Source organism: Rhea americana, unplaced genomic scaffold, assembly GCF_003343005.1.
Source record: "Rhea americana isolate MKP2758 unplaced genomic scaffold, rheAme1 scaffold_24, whole genome shotgun sequence".
NCBI lineage: Eukaryota > Metazoa > Chordata > Aves > Rheiformes > Rheidae > Rhea > Rhea americana.
In genome coordinates, this window is record NW_028186357.1 from 1,771,965 (window position 1) to 1,799,694 (window position 27,730).

At 39.6% G+C, this 27,730-nt stretch overlaps 1 protein-coding gene and 1 long non-coding RNA gene across 5 annotated transcripts in view; one reads left to right on the forward strand and one right to left on the reverse strand.

Moving 5' to 3' along the window:
• The window catches only part of CDH13 (cadherin 13), a 482,277-nt gene that overhangs the window by 5,485 nt on the left and 449,062 nt on the right, over positions 1-27,730 (reverse strand). The window contains exons 12-13 of one of the 2 annotated variants that reach the window (XM_085306414.1): positions 16,835-17,068; positions 15,277-15,492 (exon numbers count right to left, since the gene is read on the reverse strand). In XM_085306414.1, coding sequence (XP_085162540.1) covers positions 15,277-15,492; positions 16,835-17,068 — 450 coding nt within the window. Of the gene's footprint in view, positions 1-15,253; positions 15,493-16,834; positions 17,069-27,730 lie in introns of those variants that run through there. The other variant, XM_085306412.1, reaches the window with a different exon arrangement.
• Positions 71-7,342, forward strand: LOC146595045 (uncharacterized). 3 transcript variants are annotated; one of them, XR_014896013.1, is made up of 3 exons: positions 71-1,231; positions 4,368-4,429; positions 4,812-7,342. It is a non-coding gene; the product is annotated as an uncharacterized LOC146595045 (long non-coding RNA). The 3 variants fall into 3 exon arrangements; XR_014896012.1 differs by having other exon boundaries at positions 71-628; positions 1,140-1,231; positions 4,368-7,342; XR_014896011.1 differs by having other exon boundaries at positions 71-289; positions 1,140-1,231; positions 4,368-7,342.

Below are 27,730 nucleotides of genomic sequence, written 5' to 3' on the forward strand. Positions count from 1 at the left end.
TGATTATTACTGCGCAGCTCACAGCATCTTTTAMCTTTTTTTTTTCTCTCTGTCTCTCTCCAATCCAGTTGCTGATTGAGTACATGCAAATTACTCAGCCATTCAACATGAATTATCCAGGTTGAGGAGCAATTAGCTGTGAAGACAGATACCTCTGGGAAGACACCCCCAAGCACCGGCCGGGGCACTTGGAGGCGCGAGGCAGGAGGAGCCGTCGGGGAGGTCTGAGCATAAACCCAGGMCCTGAATCTCACCCAACACCTCAACTGCTCGTGCTAGAGAGCAAAGAGCAAGTAGAAACTGTCTTTTTTAAAAAATTGTGGTCTATTAGTGCCTTGCAGTTTGTGAATACACCACGGACTAAAGCAGCTGGCATAACATATTAATGTTGATAGAAAAATATTCATCTTACCTTTACTGTCTACCTCCCCCCTTTTCTTTCTTTTTGTAAGTGGAGGTGCCACACCTTGAATGATTCTACCCAGTTTTGATGAGCTCCCTGGCAATACAAAGGCAGCAGAGATGCCCAGGAGAAGACAGGAGACTAGGAGCTGCTCTAGCATCCGTTGCAGTTAATGGGTTGCTTTCCTCCGGTTTCACTTGGCATCAACCGGACACTCACTAAACCGTAACTGTTCAGCTTCACAATAAAAGCACAACGAGTAGCAAGAATAAAATTAGCAAAGCCCCGYAGCTATGTGGAGATCAGCCCAGCGCTTGTGGGTTTGCTAGCCCTGTGCAGATCAGCACAAGTCCTGCCCTTACAGGGCAGGGGCACCAAAGGGACCATCCCTGACAGGGCCCTCGACCCCGTGGGCAGACAACTGCACTACCAAAACACRAAGATGAAAGTCAAACATGCACATCAAAACAGATCTGCATTCAAGAAACATGTTTGTCTAATATGTACTGTCACAGCTGTATTCTTAAATGGTGAAACAGCTACAGCTCCACGCGTGTGCAACAGAAACAGTAACACAACAGTCATTATTAAATGCTGCATTATGATAGTTGCTCGTTTTTAGTTATCTGCTTTTCTYTTTCTGCAAATCAAGTTTAACATAAATGTTATTCAAGCTGTTTTACTCTGTTTGTTGGTATTATCTGAGCTAATTTCAGTGTTAAATTCTTCCAAGTAGGGGTCTATCCTGATGGGCTATGGAGCAAGACCGGCATCCAGATAGCACACAGCAGCCTGCCCTTCCCCTACAGCATGACCTCAATTCTGAAGGTAAGTAACAAAAACTAAGCAAGCCCAAGAATCTATAGAGTGGCTGATGGATGGGGCTTAGCCATTAGCTGAGTATACAGCAATATTTTGTTCAGCTGGCCCAAACACTTTCCACACTTAAGTTTTTAGTTCATGATGCCGTCACTAATGTTTACAAGAACTTTGCCTGAGCCTGAATGCACTCAATCATTGCAGTCATCAGCTCATCAAGCTTGCTTCAGCAAGCAAAAATGCAACGGCTTAGTACAGCTCAAAGCGAGGGTAACTTGGTACCCATTGAAACAAAAGCAGCATTTATTTAGCAAAAGGGACGAGCTCCCAAAATGAGCACTGCAGGCTAGTGAGATGTGTCATTGAGATTTCCAAATAAGATCCAGTCTAGAATTGCTCAACSTGAGGAATTTATCATGCTATTTAAGGAAAAGGTCTGGCTCTGAAGTTAGGATCTAGATTTATATAGAGAAACTTTGCAAGCAGGACTGCCAAAGCCTGTCCACATTTGGATTAGGGATTCTAGCTAGGACTAAATTCTCATGAGCAACTTGATTTCCTAGGACAACAAAAAGCAAAAAGTTCAGGACTTCAATCTCACAGACCATCTGAAAAATAGCATTTCCAAGTAGCAATGAAGCTTAGTACCGTTAAGGGATATTTGTTCAAGCCTGACAGAGGAAATAATGCTAGCTTTTGAATCAGCAAAGCTACTCTGAATCTGTCGGAGATCCCTGGAGGTCCCCTTGTTAAGGACAGCCACTTGTATATGATGAATGAATAGCAGCTGTAGCACTGAATTTCTATATAATCCATAGGCTGAAGCTTCACCAGAGGAAACTGTCAGCACAAAATTTATAAATATCACACAAATTCAGGCAACTAGTGACTGGTTCACCAACAGCTTGTAAATCAAAGGCAACATATGTTGATTTAGCTGGTGGACCTAAAGAAAAGCTTGTATTTTTTACATAGTATTGACAGATATAATGAATTTTATTACCTTGTCTCATCTCTCCCCCCAACTTGTCTTTCCTGAGTAAACTATATATAAACTATATATTAACATTTGTTAGTTGAACTTTAATTTTGAGTATATTTCCCTCCGTGCTAGCTTCTTGTCTGCTGACAGCTAGCATCTCTCGTGTGACAGAAGCGTGCACTGGGTCTTGCAGCTCCCTTCTCCCCTGCTGCACTCTCCCAGCACGTCCTTCTGCCTCATTCCCTCCATCCCAGGTTTCCATGGGGATTTTTTTTCCCTCCACTGTAATTTCCCCCCCTTCTCCATGAGCACCATTCATACATGTTCAACCATCACTTCTGTGCTAATGATTCACAGATCTCTCCCTCCCTCCTGCTTTTCTAGCCAAACTAAAATTTTGACCTCTAGTTCTGATATCCTTTCAGGGTCTAGCTGTCAGCTCAGCACAGCTAAAACTGAGCTCTTCAAGCTTTTCCCTAAAGCACTCCCTTTTATTCCCTTTATTGGTTGCTCTGGACAACGCTGGCAACGTTCACAGGGAAAGCTTGTCGAGAGAAGGGTCAGGACCAAGCTCGAGACTCAGGCTCTGCTGGACAGTTGTGGAAGTCAAGACTGAGTTCGGCTTACTCATTCACATATTAGAAAACTAGAAATATTAGAACCCCCTTGCAATAACAGGGCAAGAGAGAAAGCGCTTGTTTGGTAGGGTCTAGGGACCACACAAATGATGCACGTACTTCATGTGCCGSGGTTTCGATGTGAGCATAGGCTGCTGCTAGAACTGTTTCCCTCTATCTTTTCATGGCCTACATACTTTGCTCTTCGTTTCAAGGCAATGCCCAGCTCAGCCCTGTCACCATCCTTAACCAAAGTTGCATTAAAAGAACTCTTATTCCAAACACCATTTCTAGCCTGTAYCCCTCTGCTCATTAATGATCATTAATAATTTGACTGCTTTTTTTGGAAGATGGATTGACAAGAAGTTGCGTTTAGGGTTTTTGTTTGTTTTTAAACAGGCAGAAACAGCTTTCAAAATTGTGAGCTAATTTCTGTAGATAAATGTCTTTGCTGGTTTGTGTAAGAGTATTTGAGACTAGATCTGTCTTGCACAGAAAGGTGATACTAAATTGTTTTTGTCCACTAGAGAAGTGAGTCTACCTTTTAGTATCAATGTTCATCACTCCAAATTTACTTTCTAAACATATTCTGATAAAGTCATTAATATGTGCTATTTCACAAGCATTCTGGCCAGTAACTCTCTTAATATAAAATATACAGAAATCAAGAACAACTAAAGTATTCTGCAGAAACTTTAAAAATGTAAGTGTGAACAGATCTATTAAAATCTGCTGCTTTAGTTTAAATAATATGATCAAACATCTGGTCAGTATTCAAAATCTCCCCAGCAATGGGAAATCCCATTGGATTTCCAATGCTCATTACTGTTTTTTTAGGGAATGCTAGTTTTTTTGCAGCCAAATTACCAGTTTGTTTCTCTGTTTGAGGCTCGCCTGTAGAAGGCCAACCTAGAGACTGCTGGGTTCAAGAAGAGCTGTTTATCCACTGACTTTTTTTGATTCCATTCTAGTGTATTTTAAATTACAAATGCTTTAAAGTTTGCAGCTGGAAACAGCACATAAAAGCTATTAGTACTTAAGGAATCCTGTGAGTATAAAATTTGCAACTAACGTGTGCAGGGAGCACATCTGCTAGTCCATGCTAACTATCTTTTCTAGGAATTTAAGGCTAAGCTTATGCTTTGTAGGTTTAGATCTGYATACTACGATCATTATGTGTAGTAATTATTTTATTTTATTAGTATCAGATGTAAAGAACAATACTGTCTCTACAGGTGGTCTCAGCAGTCAAGAACTATTACAYCAGTGCTGTTCTAAACACTGTTCCTGTCTGCCCATAATGAATAATTTGCTGCACAAAGCTGCAGGCATGAGAGCAGGGGCAGCATGTGCATCACTGTTATATGGTCAGTATTTCTCCCCCACCCCCTGACCAGCACTTAAGAATATCTAGGGCATATGCAAAAAGAGCATAAGGCAAACATAGCTATCTATAACTTCTGTCCTCCTGAAATCACTCTCGCTGACATCTCTAATGTGATCCGCACCGTTTTTATATGAAAATTCTCTGTCCTACTTCTTCTAGAACCAAGAGAAGAATTCAGCCACACTCCTTGAAAGACAGCGGCGAAACAGTGAAAGATAATGGTGAGATAGGCAGGGCTGTTGTTCCGCGCTTGGTCTGTGAGTTATTACCGTTATGATTAACGAGTGTCAGATAAGGAGGCGTGCCTCGTTATCATAAACAGATGGGAGTCTTTCGGCGTTAATGCTTTGGCACTGGAAGATCATGTTTACTTTTGCTGGCCAAGAAAACAGACAAACATTGGACAAGTTTATCTGGATATAATGTAATAATGGTATGGAGTGTAATAACRTTATAGAAATCTAAGTCTAAACATGTAGTTTAGGGTAGGGAGATTCATGATGTAGAAATATTAATAGAATAACTACCACCCCCCCTCCCTGCTTTCTATTTCCCTTGAAGTCTGTTGGTGTTAATTTGCATTAATGGTGTTAATTTGTACAGTCCTTTGTATTGGACTGTACCTGGCAGAACAGCTGAAGCYAGGCGCCAGCTCCGAAGGGCTGAACTGCCACCTAGTCTTTGGGCTTTGGACACTGAATTGTTTCGGAAAAGGAGCAAACCATCCAGCTGACTACACAAGTGTCTATGCTACCGACTTCTTCAATATCTGTCTCACAGCGGGCTCATTTAAGGTTTGTTCCYTATGCTGATTCATGTGTTTGATAGAAGAAAATGGAGAAAAAAATACACATAATTCTTTAAGACCAAGGTTTCATAATGCTCCATCTTAGGGAAAAAAAGATAACTTTTAGCCTCATTCACTATAGTTCAGGTTAYTGAGAGCTCATATTTCAGCAGAGCCCATATAGTCAGCTAGTAAACAATCTTATTTGCAAGAAGTATTACTTCTACTGATGTCAGAAAGTGCTTAGACACCTCCAGGCTTTATAGCTTCCCTTTTGCAGCTTCAGCAGCCTTAGCTTTCTCTGAACATATTTGTATTTTTGTGACTGAATTGCCTGTTTATTTTAAAGAAACAGAACTGAATTCAGTACCAGCCTTTGAAAGATGTGTTCCTTATGAGGCCAAGCTCACCAGCATCATTCAGACTATGCCACTTACTTACTTAAATTCAAGTTAAAACCTTATGAAAATTAAAGGCATTTAAGTTTCACGCTGACCTTCTCTACAGGAATAAAGTTTACCTGAGATGCATACCGCCTCTAATTCTCATTTAACATAGAGTAAAAGAGTTAACACAGCTGGAGTTTGGAGCTCAACTCATGCATGCTCCATTTCCTTCAGATATCCTTCAGCTTTCCTTCAATTACCTTCTCATAAGAAATATTACATTAATCTTTGCCTAATTAAAAATTTACATTACATCATGGACTCTACTGAAACCTCAGTAATGTTAAAAGGATAATGGGGAAACGGCAGAAGAGATCAGAACCRCGTTTCTGAGTAGGCAGTTAATCAACAGTGAGGTATTTCTTTCCTTTCCATTAATTAGGTACAAAGTGATCAGTGTAGCCATAATGTCGAAGTTACTTACTTACTTACAAAACATAAAGGGCTTTCATGTACATCCCTGGTTGATTTGTCACGGGCAGTTTTCAACAGCAGAAGTGTCACAGGGTTTGCCYATATGCCTATGAATAATGATGCTTTGTACACTAGTGTAAAATAATCATCATTTAATAGCTGTGTTCTCCCCARACCTCTTCAGTGGTCCAAATCCCTGTCTGTGCTTCGCTGCAAGTGCYAGATTCTTGAAATCGCTTATTTTGACTACCCTCATATTGTCTTCCCAAAAGAGATTGGGATTCTTTCACCCAGAAATCTCACTGAACTTGAAAGGCTGAAGCAGCTGTCCYCAAACAGATACCACATTTGCTTACTCCGGCAATTAAGAAATCCATTTTTAGTAGCATAAAGAGCAGTAGGTATGCCTGCGGCTACAGCGAATTAGTGWTGTCACTGAACAGTAAAAACTTCGTCAAAAATTTTTAAGGAAGAGAAAGAGTAAATGAGTTTATCCTGAAAATTTTCAGCTTATCATATATAATTTGTTTCCCATTTATGTCAGCACATGCTTTGTTAACGACAGGAAAAATAATACAGTACGCATTAGTACTGTATGCATGAAGTGCATGTCTTGTAAGTCTACCCAGAGCTCCAGTATGCTCTGATATATCAACAGCAGTATTTAACTTCAGGAGCGAAGAYGCCGGCAGCACGTGCCGTGCCTTTGGCCAAAGCCGGCAAGGCAGCGGGGAAACGCGCCAGCCCGAACAGGTCGGCGCCGCAGCGGGGAGGCCSCTTGGCTGAAGTCGTTTTCAGCGGTATCTGGTACCAGCAGATGATATTTCCAAGCCTTTCTCGCATGCCGCTAACTTATATAAATAAGACAATTCTGGCAGGTTTGGAGCAGCACTGATTTGCACTCACACGCTCTCACTCTTCTGGCAGGGACCCTGCTCACTGCTGAATCCATGCTCCTCCTGCTTTTCCTCCTCCTCTCGCACCTACATATACTCACTGTGTAACAGGCAAAATGTGTGCGTGTTAGAAATACTATCCAAGAGGGAGGTTCATCAAAACACTGAAAAGACTGGTTAGGTTTCTTTAGAAATTCAGAAGTCCTTACCCAGTAGCCACTGTGGTGCTACATTTATCTAATATCTCGTCTAACAAAGTTCCTGTTTGTTATGTATTTGAAGTCTCTCTGTGATGTGTATGGGGGAGATTTCTAGAATAAAGCAGCTAAGATGTTCCAGATCTTTTTTGTTTAATTGATAGTAATTTTAGTTGGACACTTTCCCATGGCAATGTCACCTTAGTTTGGGAAAGAAAGCAAGCTTCTATTTTCTTTCAGTCACGTCTTCCAAAACAAAGCTATTAGAGGCAACTGTCTGTCTGAAATCTGAACGTATTTTCTCTTGCTGTAATCCAATAAAAAGTTAGCTGAACAGCTGAATATAGCCAGCAACTGAAATAAATAAGTACATTTTTGAAATAGTAGGACTGATCAAGTCTCTCAAATTGTGTGTGTATGTGTGTATGTGTGTGCGCGCGCGCGCACGCCCGCGTGCTGAAAATGAAATGCTTCAAAAGCAACAGCTAGCCATCATTTTAAAGCAACATATAATTGCTTTAGCAGTCAAATCACATCTTCCACACCAATACAGCTTAGTTTACTATCAATCTTGAATAAGCAGAACATGAACATAATTAGTCTGGGGACCTTTAGATCTGTAGGCATATTAATGCCAATTTGAAATACTGAAAGTACATTTTTTTTTAAACTGAAAAAGGCCTAAAAGCTGCCCCCCCCCCCCGTTATTAAGCAACAGTAAAAATTACAGACAAGTAATATGCTCAGAAGCCATGGAAGATGAGAAATCAGTTAGAAATTTCCCACATTTGGCTACACTCACAGCAACYTGACTTTATTTCAAAATTTTCAAAGCCAAACCCATAAGCATGCCCACTTGGGTAAGTACAACCAATGCTGTACACRGCAGAGGTGCACGAGCAAAGCGGGGCTTTAAGGCATAGGTCTGCAATACRCCAAACCTCAGTGGCCTCTTCAAGTACTTACTTACTTAATTATGAACTGTTTAGTAGAGAAACAAGAACATCATCATCTGACCTTTAGGTACAATCACATTTCTCCTGCACYTCTTGAATATCAGCATCACATCCAAATCTGAATAGCAAGCTGTCTGCCTCCAGAACAACGTATTTTACAAAGAAACACTCAGTTATTTTGAGGTACTTAGAGTGCTCCTCTATTACAGAATGGGGAACTATCAAAAGGATAGAGMTATTTAGTAATAAATAAATAAAAATCATAATGTGTAGTGGCCATTAACAACAGAAAAACTGTTGGAAGTGGTCAGTTACTCACTTCTAGCTTTCAGTTGTAGTCCACGCCAGAACAATTCAGAGAACTGTCTTAGAGTTACATATTTTTATGACTTTAAAAGATTGTTCAGAAAAGAAATAAAAATATTACATCTCRACAGTATAATTGTTGAGAAAAGGAAAACATACAATGTTCATTTGAATTCACACCGCTGGATGAGCTATCAACAGAAYGATGAGCAGGAGCAATATTGCTGCTGCACCTTTTCACTATCTGTACTTCTGGAGCACATTTGGATGAGTTGAAAAAAAAAAAGTACCTAAAAGGCTATTTCCCATCTAATTGACTCAATAAAATTTAGTGTCATTAAGTAAGTATATTTTAAATATGCTTATGTGCAAACTGAGGGTATTTCTACTTGTCATGTTTATATGACTATGTCTATAAATATCCTGTCTGCAATCATGTACCTACATATGGACTTCTGTGCTATTTCAAGCCTCGTTAACTTTAGGTGGGCTCCCAAAGCCAACTGCACAACAAATTGCAGGACCAAGGTCTGCCGCTATTAGTAGTATTGAGTTTCTTCCTGAAAGTGATTTTTTTGTTCATTTGTTTTTTGTTTTTTTTTTAACTCCAGTCTAAATGAAACACTGAGAAGTCAGTTAGAAGTCTGGACAAAGAGGTCGGTATTATTCAATAATAATATAGACTGAAACCGAGACCGTCCCTGAATGCAATCCCTTAACCCCCAACCGTCCTTCCATCACTAGAGTCTGATCAACCAAAAACTTWCGGAGCCCCTTAACGATGCTATTTTTCTCATAAACACATTTGAGAACGTGTCTATGTTTGCTGATTGATAACATAGCAGTAACAACACTAGTATGTTATTGTTAACGGGAGCTGGAACAAAGTATTACAGCAACAGTGGATATTGCTGTTGTTATTATTAGCTTTAGTGAGTTTGAGCTACATCACTGGAACTAAAGGTCCCTATTTCCAGTAAATAGCAATGAAGTAGCATCGTTAGTTACAAGTTTCGGGATCCATGTGATATGTGCTCTAATACAAGAGCAGAACTTAAATTGGGATAGTCAAGACAACTTGCACAGCAAAACTATCCTCAGCTTGGTATTTATTAAAATTATGGCCAACATAGGAAATTTCACAGAAACGTGAAGATTTAAGGGGAGTAAAATTTCCTAGCCTTGCTAATAAAATTGTATTTTTGATCTTCATTAGGTGTTACTCTTCTGCAGAGTAGAAAATTGCTTTAGAGGATTTAAATATGCTGAAACAACCTAAAAATGGCAGACTATATGTGTGTGTGTGTGTGTGTGTGTAAGAAAAAAATATATATATTATTAGTCTATATATATATATATATATATATATATATATATGTATGTATGTATGTATGTATGTATATAATTAGTCAACGTCGGCCCTTGTGAATGTATGGTCTGAAGTTTCCTCTCTGGAACTGTATGTAATAGGGACAAAATTTTTTTCCTTTTTGAGAAGAAAAAAATTCCTACCGTAAAACTAAATACAAGCTGAGCCCTGAAAAACATGATTACATGATTGTCTCAAACTAAACAAAGCCAAATAAATCACAGAAACGTCTGAAAATTGTGATTCTGCAGGTAACAACTCTAGGCTGCTAAATGAAAAGAGCAGTGACCTTAAAGAACCATCTTTCCCCTTTGAAACTTCCTACCATTTGTCTCAGTCTCATGCCGTTGCAGAATACACTGCTTCAGTCTTCACTCGTAACACAGGATGTCCCAGRGACGCAGATGCTTTCCTGGCTTTGCAACATTAACTAGGTAGCTCTGCAGTTTTAACTCAGGCTGTCTATGCTCRGGTAAATTCAAATCTGCCAGTCAAAAGCATCTGAATTTTTGCAACGGTTTAATACCCAACATGTAATTTGCAAGGAAAACAACATATTTTGTCTATTGACCCTGCAGCTGCATTTCTCAGTTAGGAGAAAGAAGAAGAAGAAAAAAAGCTGTGAKGGGGGAGGGAGGCATTTCAATAGGAAGTTATTAACAGGAAGTTTAATTCAAGGATATCTTTAAGGCCTATTYGCAATCGCAGCACTGACATCTGGGTGAGTCAGTGTTTCTCAACACACCTGAGGCCTTTCACAGTTTGAAAAATTAATTTCCAAGTAGAGACCGCCAGCTCATTTAGTTTCTTCACAACAATCTTCAACCCCTCACGACCACCACCTTACTTTCTGTCCATAGTAATGCAATATTTTRCTTATTTATGCTCAAGTTATCAAACCAAGCAAGCAAGCAAACAAACAAACAAAMWGKTTCTGTCATTTGTATGGTATCGAATTTGGTTCTTCGGCAYGACGTGTTTAAAGCCTAGGATTTTGCTTACAAGGGAATTTAAGAAAAATATTATTGCTAGTGTGAGTGACCTGCTAATGGAATCACTCTGAATTCTACTTGTTCAGGACAAGACTAATGTGCCTTTGGTTCTTATTTTAGTCTCTTGTTTCGATTCATTTGAGACTTAGTCTTTCATGTCGGTAGAATGTAAAAGGAAATATGCAATTATCATTCTGTGATTATATAATTAAGTGAAATAATTGTTGTAAAAAAATCAAAAAAGTCCAAAATTCAAATACTCCTTTAAACAACAGTATGAATAATTTGTAATTGATATAAGGCCTAGTCCTGCCAGSTAGATGAGTTCTTGCCCAGTCTCCCATAGGGCTGGGGCAGTTTATGTCGCTAACTTCATTACAACAACATCAACAAATTTGTTTTYGTCTTGATCCTTTTTTGGGCTACCAGGAAACAACCTGAAAAGTCTGGAAGACATTCAAATGTTTCCCAGTTATTTATCTGTAACTCGCACCCTGCAAGTCCTTTGTTGCATAGCTCTGGATTTGGCTTATTGTGATTAAGTTGCTCATGGAAACTCACTCTACCATGTCACTGCCGAGGGATGAAAACCAGGTCTGCCAAACCCAATACATCTTGAAAAGAGATTGCTGTTAAATGTTTGTAAAACATATATTTATAGTGATTTATTGCAAAATTGATGACACTTGAGCAAAATTTGCAAGGACAGCTATTCTCCCTCTGTTAATTCAATACCTAGATGAAACACCAGCTGACAGTATTTAGGTTGCAATTATGGGCCCATTTTTTTTCCTCTGTCTGTCAAGTYATTATGGAATTTCATTGATATTCTCTTACTGAAAACGTCTGCGAGACTTGCAATACAAAGGAACTTGCTAATAAATCTACTGTTTATGAGCCCTATATTTTGGTTGCGTTCATTGTGAAGGGGGATGTTTTAGCCACATTGGTTAAAAGCATGGTAGACAGTTAAGAGACAGGAGAGTAGCAAGGGACAACCTCGACAAACGCAGGCCCAGCACCAGCCATGCTCCGTATCTTGCTTTCTCCTCCCACTCTCTCCTCTTCTTCCTCGATAACTGATTTCTGCAGTCCTTCTCTGTAACTAGAAACCTGGGTCTGGTTTCTGACCTCTTTCCTTGATCTAAATTACTAAATTCTCAATTAAATCTGAAAGATTTGGTCTTATCTTGCCTCCAGAAGTGGACAGAAAAACCCGAGAGAGGACAATCTGCCRCTGCAGTACGTCTCATCCTAAACTTTGTCAGTGATGGCCTATCTCCATTAATGACAGATAAGATTGAATATTCTTTCCAATATTTGCTAGCATGCACTATTATAGCTTTGAACAGTCCAGTTGCTGTCCACCATGCACCTTGCCAATTTGACCTCAGTGATTCCCAGTGATAATAAGTTTGTGAGGCTAAGTATGAATTATACAAATATGCTCTTAAAAAAAAAAAAAAAAAAAAAAAAATCAGCTCTATATTCACCACCTTTTAATTCCACCAAACATCTTATTGCTTTGCTGTAGAATAACAGCAGCGGGCCCATAGAGCTTGGCAGCTTGCATTTACTGCTTGTTCCAAGTATAGCTACCTTTCCAAGGGCTTCTGGGCAACTCTCTACTCTCCATCCCATTATCACTCAATATACTGAACACAGTAGGGAAGCTACAGAATAGGCAAAACTGCTGCTTTTTGCATGCATTACAGTTTTAATCAGGCTCTTCAGTTCTATGCTCAGACACTTCAGAAATCTGCCATATATGACTTCTTCCCTGACTTACAAAAGAGACGTATAGTCTAAGTATAGATAATAATTGCTCTATTTAAATGATAATACCATGATGTTGTGTATGGAGAGGAGATTCATGCAGGGCATTTTTACCATGAACASCTCTTTCATAGGGCTATCTATCCTCATGCCAGATGTCAAATACAAAAAGAAATACTTTGGCATGAGTAGCAAAGTTCATTTGACTGAAGGATTTACCTCCTAGGAACAAGAGCCTCGTAAAACATAAACACTGGGAGCAAAGTGAGCCACGTAAGGGCTTTTGCAAAAATTAAACCCATAACTTGCCACTAGAAATGGGATATTTCATGTATTCAATAAGCACTAAAGTTCTCTTTGTTTTTATGGCATCGTAATCTTTGATTACTCTGATAAATATTTGGACTATACAAAACATTGTGATGGAACTAATCGCAGTTATAAAAGGACTATATGTGAAAATGAATTGGGAATGCAATGATATCAGCACATTTTAGAGAAGTTCAGAYACAGAACCACATTAATTTAACTGGCTCCTGGCATCATTCTTTTATGTCTCATATAGTCATTTACACCTGGGGAAAAGGGTTATGGAAGTTATTACGCTAGCTGGCTTTGCACAAGCAGGAATAAATACCTGTACTGGGCAGCGGGATATCAGCCTCYCTCTGTGGAACTGGTTGGATCAGAAACACAACTGAATATAAGCAGGTTTTGGGCAAAACCTGTTTGTGGTTCTGTGCTGAGGATTAAGTCTCTGCATGCTGAAGCCTATTTGTCAAATTCAAGCTCGCTCATAACCGTGTACAGAGAAGGCTCTGTTCAGCAAAGGAAGGTCTTCTCTTCCTTTCAACCATCCCAGTGTTTCCCTGGTTTTGTCCTATTTCTTGACCAGCAGATCAGCACATTGCACCAAACAAACTGCCCCGCTAGATTACATGAATATTGATTGTGCCTAGAGGTCTGCCAAATTCAGGACTGGTGCGAGGCAATATTTCCCTGTGTGGGTTCAGCCAGGTAGTCTGTCCAGGGCTGCATCGCTCACGCTGCCGGTGCAACGCGTGCTCCCTGCCTTCACTCTTACGCCTTGCCTTGTTTATAATTACAGCCCTCTTACTCCATTTTTAATGCAGCGCTCTCAAAGAATATAAGGTTGCGGAGAAGGCCGCAGACATTTCTGCATTCCACAATATAAAGACTATTCAGTGCTCCCCATCCTGTTGCAGCAGGAGGGAGATGCCTCCTGCAGGCAATCCCTCCATCGCTCTGAGGGCCACGGGCCTTCCTGACGCCACGGGCCCCTAGTCTGTCCGCAGCTTAGCTGGGAAGATCTGCAATCGGCAAGAACAGTCTTCCAAATACCTAGAACTACTTTTTATAATTAAATACAAGGAAAACGATAGGACTCCTTTGAGGACGAGAAACGGCAACACGGATACTTTCAAAACCAAAACACTTTTTTCTACCTCACTGTATTCTGAGCAGATGCATTAATGTAAATAAAGTTCAAATGCAAATCATGGCAGATGAAAATTACCCTCATGGCAAAAGTCACGCCTTGTATAGCACCAGCAACATTTATGAAGTGGTAGCAAGAATATATCATCTAAATCAACGAGCTGCATATTTATATCACCAATATGATAGCACCGTGTACTGCCAAGTATTCCTAACATTTTACTTCTAACAGCTCAATTTTGCTTTTGGTTCCAGCAGACCAAACCCAGAATAACTGAATCAAAGCCAGCGGAGATACTTCAGATGTCACTGATTGGAACAAAGAATGGGAATTTGCACTTCGCATTTATATAGTCCTTTTCATCTTCAAAGAGCATCACAAATATTAGCTATTTCTAATTCTCTCACAATGACCTTCATGCTAACCCTTTGGGATAAAAGTAACATACTATAAGGAGAAAATAACTGACAAGATGTGTAATCAAGTATACACCTCAGATGCGTAAACTATCTCTTCCCTGACCTCTGTCTCTGCCTCATGGTAGATTATATCTCATCAAGAATGTAACGTCTTTGACCATGGTGCAGGTATTAATTCACCATAAAGTGCATTTTACTAACATTAGATGATGGTAATAATCTTTGAATAACAGATTTATTATCATAGCTATAGGATAAAGCTATTCCTTTTCTTACAGATAAGAAACTCAAAATAATAGTTATCAAAAAATTTGCTGAAAGCTGTTAAAGGGCAACCCAAGGGCTGATCTAGGGGTTTGAATTACTGCTCTTTAGTCATTATGTTTGATTTTTTTTTTTTTTTACTTCTGATTCAAATTACGAATTTTCTAAGGCTCTTTCAGAAAACTTTCTCAGAAGCAACGGAAGTTTCCCCTACGTATCTGTTTTCTCTCCCCCGACCCAGACTTGCAACTCTGATTATGTACTTTGGGTGTCTTTAAGCTCAGGATCCTGAGCAAGTTCCGTATGTCCCAATTGCTTGCGTGCTGTACACAGAGGAATAGATTGAAGCAGACAATACTGATTTTTGTGGTGACCCAGAACAGCTATTGTTGCAAGAATACCTTTAATCTCCTGATTCTGCTTCTGAATTGAATTCAAGGGAGGAGAGATGAAAGGAAACGTCTCACAAATCTGTTACTACAGCTGGTACTTCTTAGTTTATCATATGCTAGCTTTAATTCTCTTTGAGTCGTCTTAAAATTATTGCTTCTATTTGCAATCACCTCTTAATTTGACAACCTGGCATTTGTTGCTATTTTTTGCCTATTAAAAAAAAACATCCTCTCTCTCTTTCACAAAGCTACTTCCTCAGGGAAAAAAAAAATCAGTTATTGCACTAAGGGATCAACGTGTGAATTTAACTTCTCCCTAGGTAGGTTTTGTTACAAAGTACACAAACAAGCTGTTAAATAATGCTTCATTACTTACAGTTCAGGAAAAGACTTACAAAATAAACTGAAGAGTGAAAGAAGGATAAGGGTCACGCTGATGTGAAGGGCATCAGTCGCACTGCAGTCCATTTTGGATTTCTTGCAGGAGCACACTTGTAATTTCAGTTCTGTATTGTTAGTCAGAGGTGGTTTCCCAGAATCTGTCACTGAAATCGGGATGTTGTAATTGGCCTTTTTCAGATTCTGCAGCAGGATGACCTGGGCRTGCGTATCTGCAAAAGGATAACGAAGGGAGAATTAGGCAGCCAAATAACGGTTGCTTGGGAGGGGAGAAGAACCTGTAAGGAATCTCACACGTGCCATGGTTACCCAGGGAAATTAAGAGGAAAATGAGAGCACTCAAAGTAAAGGATTAGAGAATAGAATGGGAGGTAAGAAGAGGCAGAGAAAAATTCTTTTCAGGGACTTAGTGCTAATTGCAAACATACTCCAAACCTCATCAAAAGAAAGACTTTCAAGAGTCCCTTTTGCTTAAATGCATTATTTGCTTTGCAAACTATTAGAAGAATTTGCCTGTGGAAATTAATACACTAATGAAATACTAAGATATGTTATCCTCAAAGAGATACTAGAGGAAAGAATAAACTTACCCCCACTGGCCCCAAAACACCTTTCTTGCAGGGCAGCACAGATGAAGGTGCTCCCCATTGCCCCTTCAGATCCACAGATCTGTTCCACCTGAGCAACACTGAGGTTGGTTTGGGTATCAAGGAGAGCATGCTAACTCTTTTAGGGTTAAACAGAGTGGTGGTTTAGAGACTGGAGACCAGCAGAGTACGAGACAAAATGATTCCTCCCTGCTGTCCCTGGCAGCGGTTTTTGCAGGTGGGCACAGATATATCACATCCATCTTTAGTTCTTTCTAAGCAGGCTGTGAAGTGAACTGCTAAAAGATTCTATAGTAACAGAGATAAATAGTATATACTAGAAAACAAATAGAAATAATCTATGTTAGAAGCAAACAGTTTTTTGTGCCCACCATTTGCCATACAATTATTCTGCAATTGTATAGCATGCTCTTTGATCTTTTTAATCGATAGTGTATAGTCTCTATGCATTTGGGTGTTTTATTTATGAATAGTCCAAGTACGTGAAATCAGAAGTTTTACAAGTACATTGCTAAAGCCCATGCAAAGGTCTCGTGCTGTCCTGCAGCAAAGCTTCATGTGTCTCATAGGTAAAAATTCCATACAATGAAATATGACAGTCTTTGCCAAACTGTACATCATTGTTAGTCCTTGTTTAATTCAAAGCTACAAGAGAAAAGTGCAAGCAATGTATTAAGAAGAGGACAAAGTTCTGATTTCAGTGAAGATGCAGACAGACYACTAGCATGTCCTCCCTGGCAGCTGTTCCTAGAATGAACAGCGCTGGGCAGCGTAAGASAGCGGCCAAGGCTCTGTCCTGCAAGGCCTCCACGCACAGAACTGCTCTTGAATTTGTGCAATACACAGCCCTCGGCAGGAGCATACTGGGATGCAGAGGAGGAAGGACTCAATGCATAAGCAAAAAAACCAACCAACCAACCAAACAAAAACACAACAACAGACTTACTGTTAAGCTTGGTGATTCTCCACAATTTATCTGGGCCAGATTGCTTACTCAGTTCAAACTTGAATGGATCTGTATTGGGATGAAGATCCTTATCTGACGCTCCTAATACCACTACCCTGAGATCTTTTGCATCATCACAGACTTTCGCCAGTGTTGGATAAAGGGACGGGATATTGTCATTGACATCCTCCAAGGTGATGTGTAAAGTTCCTGTACCCGTTGCAGGAGGGTTACCTATGTGAGGAACAAACAGATATTGATTAAATTGTATTTTCATAATTGCCTGTTGTTATTTGTAATTGCCTATTCACAAATGAAGGTCATTTTTATAGTTCTTACCTCTGTCACATGAAAACTATTGCTTAAAAAAGGTGAAGAGTCGCTACTGTAAATCACCGCTATATTTTCAAAATCTAGTCTGTTTGATTTTTTACAGGAAGGAAACCTTTAGGAGAAAAGTATTTTGGAGTCAAAACGAGATTAGGACATGAATAGATACCTGGAAAATAGCCTGCTCGTATGCACCTACTGAGAGATTCGTAATAGGAAACAGTCTCTAGACAGACAGACTGGTATTAAAAGAGCCAAGAACAAGACAAATAGCAGAAAAATGACAGCAGAGGGGAAGCAATTTGTGCAGCAGGGGCCCATAAACAGCACAGGACCCAATCAGTCCCCAGCAACCCTTAGGACCACATTTAGTCATGTTAGCAGAAGGGCAACCTGTGAACACACAGCTCCTGAAAATGAGATCTTTTATTTATCCGGAGCCAGCGGTGGCATTTCATGCTTGCTCAAATTATTTGCCCGCCTGCCTCAAGCCCTGACCCAGCCGAGCCAGCCACGGAGGTGAGGATGCTGCTTACGCCCTAGGCAGTGCAGCCCTTCACCGTGCAGCCGGAGCTGGCAAAGCGGCCGTGGTGCTGAGCACCTTCTAACACAGCCACGTGCCCGCGGGAACAGGGCTGAGACCAGCGCCTCATTTCAGAGCTCGGAGAGCAGCTCACCCAGTGGCAATAACTTTCGGTCACTCCCGACGCGCACCGCGGTCGAGCCCGTAACCTACTGCTGTCAGTCAAAAGCTCAGTGTCTTAGGACTGATCCCTTTGCCAGCCCATTTTGGCTGGTCTCCAAGCTTTCYGAACGCACATTTCTTCCTTCACTATATACCATCCTTAATGATTTCCCCCTCGAAACGCTCCACTTCTGCAGGGGTTGTTTGCTTTGCTCGTTTTTCTGTTTTAGTGCGCAAAATACGCTCGCTGCACTTCCGCTACCTATAAACCCTTGAGCAGGTACAAAGGATTCAAGAGGTCGTACTTAGCCTGTAAACCACGAGGGTGATGTGTCATGGTAGTTTTAAGTTTAGCACTGCTTTAGCATCAGTACCCGCATACAGCAACCCCATGAACTAGGGAATTACTGCTGCACGGCGAGTGCAGCTGAGGAGAGAAGTAAATACCCTGTGGTCTGGATCTGATAAACTACTAACTGTAGCAGCATGCAATTAGTCCTCTTAATGACAAATGTTACTAATGGTGACACTTCATCTGTTTCGTGCACACATAAATGCATAACAAAGGCAGAAATTTCATAGTTCTTTAGCTTTCCTCCCCCCCCTCCTCTCTTACTTTGTCATCACAAGGGTTAGGGTTGAGTTATTTTTAATGAAAAAGAAATTATTTTTCACTTTTTATTGCACTAATTGAATTTGCAGAAAGACTCCAATACATTTTTTGTTCTTGATATATTATTAAGTAAAGTTATACGGCAGAATGGATGAAAAGACATTTGAGTATTTGAAATATGATCATAAAAGCCAGCCTTTCATGCACTTAATTAAACTGCTGTCTTTAATTCTGAATGCATTATTTCCACACTGGACTGATGATGTCTCATGCACTGCCCTTCTTATCTTTCTCTGAAGTCAGTAATATTAAAATCTGCCTTTTGAAATTAAGAAGCCAACAGCGTTATGCATATACTGTTATTTTGTCAAATGCAGATATGGCTGCATTTTCTCTACCACGCGAATGTTTCACTATCTTTATATGGCTTATGGGCCAGTCAACTATTACGCACCAACAGGGAGAAAGGAAATTGCTTCTGTCCATTTCAATGACTTATTCTTTGGTTGTTTTATTCATAAAGATAAAAAAAAATCGGTGATTTATGAAGACTTCCAAAAGAAAAATAAGCAAATGTCAAGGTCATAAACTGAAGCTTGTTAACGCGCATGTCATAAAAGAAAGGAACAAAAAATGAATCAAGGAAAAATGGTCACAACATATCCATTGGGAATATATGACTTTTATAAATTTGACACTATTATGCCTTTGCAATAAGAACCATTCAAAAATCCCATGATCTCTAGTCAGCTCTGGTTTTGAAATGAAAGTCTTTCTCTGGCATAGTTTAATTCTGAAATAAAACTTCTCTCAATTTTTATTATAAAACTTTGCAGCTGAAAGTAGGATTAATGCATAAACCAAGCCGTAAAGGGCTCAGACCAATAACCCTTGGGAGCAGATTTTCAGAAGAGCTGAAATGAACTGGCYGTTCCTACTGAGGCTGAACACTTTGAACCTTTAGGTGCCTGAATAAGAGCCATTCGGGACAGAGATAATTTCCAGTTCCTGCTGAGACTCCCATAGGTTGCATAGCTGTAAATGTAATACCACAGGCATAGGAATAAAATGGCATTACTCGCATGTGTAAAAGCTACTAAAATGGGGACTGCTGCTAATTTCATATTGAATAAAAATGAGATCTTGGTATCAAATCCTGATTTTAATAATCTAGGACAAGACACAGGACCTTCAGGAGTAATTTTCAATGAGACCTCAAAGCAAGTAAGATCATCCTAGTCAGGTATGGTTTGTGGGACTGGAACTTTGACCAACAACACTGAAAAAGTGCAGATGCATCTTAGATCATGCTGCAGTGGGAAATGTATGATATACTTAYTTGAACGGCATCAGAACTGGAAATGTCATATCCCAGCATTAGATTGCATGCCACGCTTCTGATAGCAGTCTTCAGTTAGGCAATAGCTACCGCTTTTGTAAGATGCAACAGTCAAAAAATAGACTAACAAAAGTAGTTTTCTTTCATGAGTTAGAGACTGTCACATAATACGATGGTGCCTATTGTCTGGGAACCAGAAGCTTTAATGCCAGGGACTGTTACCAGAAGATGTAGATGTTAAATTAGATTCTAGTGCTATTGCTATAAATGACCATTTTGCTACCTTTATTTAAAAGAGAATGGTTTCAAAAGAAATATTCTAGAAATAGACCTTTTGGATGCTTCTCTATACTTGAATTTTAATGAAATACCATGCAAAATCATACTAGAATTATTAGTATAAAGTCTTAAATTATAAGCCCTCTGTAGAAACCCCTGGCCAAGAAATTTGAAAACTGGCATTCATTTTTGATACTATAAATTCCTGTAGGAACAATGATGGCATTTAGACATCTAACTACTCAAATGGGACCACATCAGAGAGTTAGATTCTTAAAAGATACCAATTACTCACAATGATGGCCATGGACTAAGGAGACATTTTTCTTAAGTTATCAAGACTTACAAGAGATAGCATGCCTAACAAGCAATCAGATGGCTGAACGGCTGGTGATGCGTTTAATCTGAGTATAACATTTTTCTATGGACATGAAGAAGCATTTCATGTTCTACTTTTCAGTGTTCCTACAAAATGCTGATGTGTATGGATTTCTAATATGGCCAAGTTGTGCRCCTTGAAATTAAAGACAGTATTTGGACTGCTTTGAAACTGAATTAAGACGTTTCTCTATTCAGTGTAAGTTCTAGTATCTGCAGCTTCATTTATTTAAAATGACAGCAAAACCAGAGTTGGGAATCCCCACACASCAGGTGGGATTTTCAACTATGACCAACATGATTAGAAGCCAAATACCTCTAAAAGTCAATGGAAGTCGAGCACATAATTTTTGGGGGTATCCAGAAGAAACCCCACAATGTGATCGAGGGTTGCCCACGTAGCATCGTACGTCACTGCACCCCGTGAGCCCTGTGGACACCTGCAGCTCTATTTTGCCTTACACGAATGGACTGGCACATGTTTCYGTACCATGCAAGCACGTCCACGCTCCCGTCTAAACATCTGACTGCACCTTGGGCAGACCAGCTATGGAGGCTTGAAAATGGTCCATGCAGATGCCAATAACTGTGTAGCAGCCAATCATTGCTATGAAAACTGGTTTTATATCATGTTAACTCAAAACRTGACTTTCACTGAGCATTTTGAGTTCAGACATTTGTTAGACTTGATGCTAAAGAAGCCTCAGGGAACATAAYGCTGGCTGCACCAGTATCTGGGCTGTGCCCACCTACTCCCATGGCTATTTCCACATCCAGTAGTGTTTTCCTCCATTAATGGAGCTCTATCAAGAACAGCAACACAGGAAGAAATAATTTAGACACTTTCCTGTTGCCAGCTCCACAGCTCTCATGTTCAGACACCTATATTCCCTTCTCGGAGTACAGCTGGACACGGTGGTGGTGAAAAGCTCGTAGCCACACATTTAAGATAAGCTGCCAGCACACACCTTTAGAAGCCGGTCAGAAACATTGTTTTAACCTGGCAAAACATTTTCAAGGTGGAAGAATTGTCTAAATACATCTCCAAGAGAAAACAGCTCATAAAAATGTAATCGTATTCTTCCAGCCATCCCTCTCCTATTCTGCAGCAAATCCCCAAATTAGCCTAAAAGATCCCCCAGAGCTACTGAAATTCCCTGATGGGTTAATGTCATCGATTAAATTTTCTAGGCTTTCAGAAACATATTCAAAATGTTGAAAATGAATAGTCTTGGACATTTTGGATTATGGTGATTTTGAATTATCCTTGAAAATGGAGATACCTATTCCTTAAAGCTGTAGAAACATTCTTAAGAATATATCCAAGTAAAACAATCAATTGAACATGCTATTTAAAATGTAAAAATATATTATTTGGTCAACAGCCCCCAAAATCAATGAATGAAATTCATACTGTCCACCCTATCTTGAGCCTTCTGAGTCCTGAAATTTTTAAATCCCTCTTTGGAATGACTTAGGTTTTATTTTCATTTAGAGTWAGGCATCTAAAATATTTTCATTAGAATTTTAAAGGTGTTATAAACTGAACTGGATATAATGAGAACATTTATTCAGCTCACTCAAATTTTATTTGATTTCTGAAAACCAACATAGAAAGCCTCAAAAAATATTTTCCCTTCTAATTTGACCATGCTTTTGCTTTTCCAGGTTTTGTCCAAGAAAAGGTAAGGGAATAAACATAATAATGAGACGARCTAATTTTATACTGATTCAGTATCTAATGAACCTGAAGAAAAGAAACTTTGTATCTGYAGTTGTGAGCCAAGGTGATTTGCATAATCTTCAAGTTAAAATCRCTTATCCACCACGTCTCTCAAAATTGTTTGGCTATTAACTTCCATTCATTCCTACTAGCACGGAAAGAGAGTATTACTGGAARAAAACATGTTGCAAGAATAGGGCAGTAGCGGCAAACAAGACAAAAGTTTCCATTCCAATTCTGCTAACACTTTTCTATCTTGCCTTTCATCAACTGATCTTTTAACACCAGCACAAGAAAAATGCACAGCAATGGTAGTCACTACTGTTTTCTTATGCTGTTTTGTATTAAAGAAAGCAAATACTTAGCTGGCCTAATTTCTGGTAACATTGTATGAGCTAATAGACTGTGAGTCAGTGCAATATCTCACAGTCATTTCTTTTAATCTGTGGTAGTGTTGTGTCGAAAATACTTGATCTAAAATGAAACATTGCACAAGCGAGAAGCATGGATTATCAAATGCAGAAAATAGGTATTTGCACATGCCATGTGGAAAAGGGCTTTGACTAGATCAGAAGTCAGTTAACTTGTAWATAATATAATTTGTTTAGTGGCGCAGCTAAGAAACAAAGCAKTCATAATCAAAATATTATCAGCTGACAAGAAAAATGCCAAACAGACAAATCAGAAAGTGTTAAGACTAGGAGGCAATTAACRAGACCACATTTTCACTGAGATTTAGGAAGTTGTTCAACTAAYGGCATCAAAACCTAAATACATGAAKTCTTCTGTGTTTAGAACTGTAATGTTTTGTATCTTGGACATTACAGTAAAGGAATATTTATGTGAATGCCTTTGCAGAACTGTATCTTATAAGAGGCAATTAAGAAAAAGGGAATTTAATTTGAATGATTATACTTTTTTCCCAAGAACACTGCAGACCTGGAGTTCTAGCAAAATTTATCAAATTTCCGAAGAAGCAAAATCAACCATATTAGAGAATCCAGCTACTAGACAGATCTGACCCACAATTTTGCTTGACGCAAGAATAGTTTTTAGGAAGAATGGAGCGTGCAATGTCCCTTTTCACATGCTCATTATGAATGGTAAAAAACCTCTGCACTCATTTCTTCGTATCAAGTTGTGCTTCCATGGCCATCAAATTCATACGTATTATCTATGTCCTTCTATGCTATGGTGTGGAAATTACAAGGCTGTTTAGTTCCTAGAGCAAGAAGCTTGCCCTCTGCCAGATGTGTGAGGTACCAGTTGCTATATTGATTTCCTCGCAGGCTGACAGCGTGAAACTTCATCTATTCTAAATTTTCCTACAATATTTATGGTGCACTATTTAGCAGCAGTTTTTAGTCCTCTTGCCACGTGCATTTAGGTAAATTGATTCTACCTTTAGTTTGCTGCTTCTGCTGTTTTGCTGGTGACAAAGTTGCGCAGATATGAAATCGGAAAGTAGAATGAACTGAGTGATCCTAGTAAGAACAATTTTCCTTCATATAMGAGCAGAAGAAAGCCCTTAAGAATTGAATTTGCTACTTGCTGGCACAATTACCTCTCCACTGACCCATCATGAATAAAGTTGYATTTCTTAAAACTTCTATAAACCATATATGAATCATAGCCATATTAAGGCCAATTTGGAACAACTCTAACGACGTCTACAGAATTTTTTTCATTTTACTCCTACATAACTAACTGTAATATGTAGGACTGCCAAGGTGCTCTCCTTGGATATGGATTTCTCCCAATTTCTCTATTTTCAGCTTCAGCTTTGCCTGAAGGAGAAGCTGCAGCTTACTAGCTGTGCAATGTGTTCTCTGGCCTGCTTTTGCTTTGCTGTATTTAATACAGCAAGAAAAGAAGAGAACAAGCAGTGAAAAGTGCAAGTTCCCAAACTGCCTGGAGGGAGCTCCCCGGCCAGCCGGTGCAACCTGTCGTTGGACGAGGCAGCACCTTCTCGCTTTACACGCCTATACTTCAAGTACGGACTGCGAGAAACAGTATTTTGTGCTTTATAACCATGCTGTCATGAACACCAAAACTGAAATTTCAGAGCGTTTCCCCCCTCATGGCTCTTTTCCCCCCTCCATACGCTGTTTTGCTAATCAGAAAATGTGGGCATAGTAGGTAAAGTGACAACAGGTGCAGGCATAAATCCCATTCAGATGGGCATATTGCCACTACATTCTGCATTCAAGTTCAAGTCTATTAATGGTTCCACTAAAGTCAATGGAACGAGTGGAGTGGGAAGATACCAAAATCCAGCTGGGYTGCTGAGCATCTGACATACTTGAAAATCAATCTCACAAATGCAACAGGCTTACATTTTCTATAAAAGAGGTCCCAAATTTCCCATGACTGGAAATTTCCTATTTTAAAAATATTTATTGTTATCTAGCTATCTTTTTTTCTCATGATTTATAAAACAAATAACACATAAAAGTTGCAATCCTTCAATCATTCACTCAAATAATATATGCAGATCCTATTTTTGAGTAATTACATTTCAAAAGAGCACAGCTCTTTCAGCATATCAAATTGCTACTGACATATGCCATCCGTCTTAAATATTGTTTTCAGCATTCTAATTTCTTTTTCTAATCATCAGTCCATGATGACAAATTAAAACAATATTTTGTGTGCAATTCATATTTTACTGAAATTTAAAATGGCAAGAAAAGGATGAGCATTCCATTTATTTTCTCTTCTCAATTAATACAGCAATTAAGATAAGGGATATAAAACTGGCTTAATTGGGTTGCCATGGCAACTAATTGCCTGATTTCTTCAAAAATAGCATGTTTTTGGTGGAATCAATCTATGGTAATTTAATTAGGTGCATCATGAAGCAAGACGACAGGTTAGAAACATGTAAGGAGAAATTCTAATTGCAAGTTGTTACACAGCTCTTTGTTATTCCATTTTTTTCTAGCTGTTGTCTGTTTCTGTTCATTACACATCGGCGCAGGGCGATAATTCTGCTTTTTAACGATGAGGAGCACCGAGACTTGTGCAGTGAATGGGGTTTGGAATTGCTGGGCTTTAGTTCAGCTGGCCCCTGGAAACGAGGAAGAAAGTCCGGATTCGAAGCTGCCTCCCTCCTTCCCCCTTCTCCTTTGAACGTGCAACAGGGGAACCGAACCGGTGGCGTCCAGTTAGCTAATTTACACACACGCAACTCGCCACGCAAAAGCGATACGCAGCTCTTTTCGAGCCGGCCGGTGCAATGCGAGACGAGCCCTGGGAGGTGCTCGTAAAGCGGCGCCGGCTCCCGCGGGCGATGACTGAACGTTTCTAAAGCTACATCAGTCRAAACTGTGAACCCTTGAGTCTGCCTCTGAGCACCTCTGACGTGGGACAGATGCCACATTTTTAATGACTTTTATCCTCCTCTGAACAAAGGTTTAGCGTAGGAGAGGTGCTTATATTTGCCACCCATGCCCTGCGGTGGCCCGGTGCCGGGAAAAGCAGGCGCCGAGCCCGTCTCGGAGGGAGAGCTTTGCTGGCTGCCTTTGGGGGGTTGGATGCCCCTCAAAATGAAATGCAAAAAACGCAGCTGGTAATTGCATCTAACCAAATTGGCAGGACTGGCCACTGGGTGTTTCATCCCTTGCCACCAGCAGCGGGCATGGCTGAATAGCACCGATGAGTTTCCCAGTGTCACACAAACTAAGGTGAGCAAAGTTATTTTTCTGAAGAGATGGRAAAAAAAAATCACACAATAGAGACACTAAATGGAGTATTGTGCTATTTTGCAGCAACATCCATGATTATTGCACACCTAATAGGATATATCCAAGCAGATTTACCTGATTTCTTCCTCTCTCCTAAAGGAAAGGGAGAAACCTCTCCAGCACTTTTAGATTTTGCAGGGTTTTTTTTTTTTTGTAGCTTCTCCAGTTTTGATGTTTCAGTCCTCCCTTCTTCTAGGTTGTGACTCAGACTCTCAGAATACATGGAAAAAGATGATTCTTGCAGAGTTTTTAGCATGACTGACCTTRCAAGAAAAACATGCAGGTATTCTGTTTCAGGTTAGTGCTCCCAAATCCTCCAGTTTATGATAGGGCTGTAGGATGGCTACTGAAGAACATTACACCGCAGTAGTAGAGCGGATCTCCTGCAGAGGCCGTTCCAAGCAGATTTCTCAACTGATTCCTTGCCTGTATTTAATGTATGTGTATTTTACAGGTATACTCCCAAAAACTGCATTTTATGCTGGTGGTATTGCACTGTTTTTAATGAGTAGAATGCTAAATTCACGAAATAAAACTATCACCATTATCGGCACTTTCCTTAATTGAATGAACCCTCTGCTGTTTTCCAAGTTTGCATAAACCTGACTTTGGCCCATTACGAGCTCATTCTCAGATTAAACACAGTTCATGATACTTTAATATGTTAACTCTGCTTCACAATATTTCCTGCTAGTGTTTAATTTCTTCTTTAATAGACCAGGGACTATGTCCACACAAATCTTTAATAAAAAGAGTTTTCAAATTCTAAAGACACTACCTTGATCTTTACTGAAATCAAAAGTACAAAGCAAATTAGGACATCCGTTCCCCAAAAGTCCTTTTAAAACTGAAATTTTCCCCAATAAAAGGTCAGACTTTATTATCTACAAAATTAATACTGTGCCCATCAAATTTGCTCTTACACATTGTTTCAATTATRTTTGGAAGGTATGGGAACTGTTTAGAGCAGAAATAACATAATTCACACTTAACTACGTTTCTCTGCAGTTAATTTGATAATGCTGAAAAAGAGTACCATAAAGTTCAAAGAATATCATAAACAACTAAATTATTTCCTGCAGTAGAATGACTCCATTTTCTATGGTCCATTCACAATTACTATCCTACTGGTAAGAATATTTTTGTGATTTACTGGAAGAAAAGATAAAGATGTTGTGGCCTGTGGATTTATATAAAGAGCTACGAACCGTGGAGTTCCTGGTTTAACTTCTGACTGAAACCTTCAACATTTTACAAACAGGGAGAATGCCCTGGCTGGGGTGCAAGCACTCCCGAATCCAGCCTCCCTCCCGACGTCCGTAAAGGGAACGGAGAAAGTATTATGTGAATTCCTGCAGGAAACGGTGACCTCTAAACGAGCCAGCTTCTCCCCCCAGAGCTCCCAAGCGCCGCTGCACTGAGTGCTGGATATTGCCCCAAAATCTCCCCATTTCTCCCAGTTAGAAAAGCAAAGGCCTGGGCAGCCCAAATTTTCCCRGTGCAGGTGCCAGGAAATCTCAGATTTCACTCTGAGGTGAGTCAAGAAAATAGGGCTCTGTCAGACACAGAGGGAGAAAAAAAGAGCGTAATGTGCTATAAATAAAGAGCTTGCATTAGACAAAAACAGAATCTACATTTAATGAAAAACAAACATACGTTTTGCTCTTGTTTCTTTGCCAGCAGCCATACACAATTGTGAAAGAAATAGCTTACAGTAAATGCTTTTGGAAAAAGAAAAAAAAAAAGAGAGAGAGAGAGTCTCTGATTTATTATGTTTTTTTTCTTTTCTCCTTTCTTTGCCCC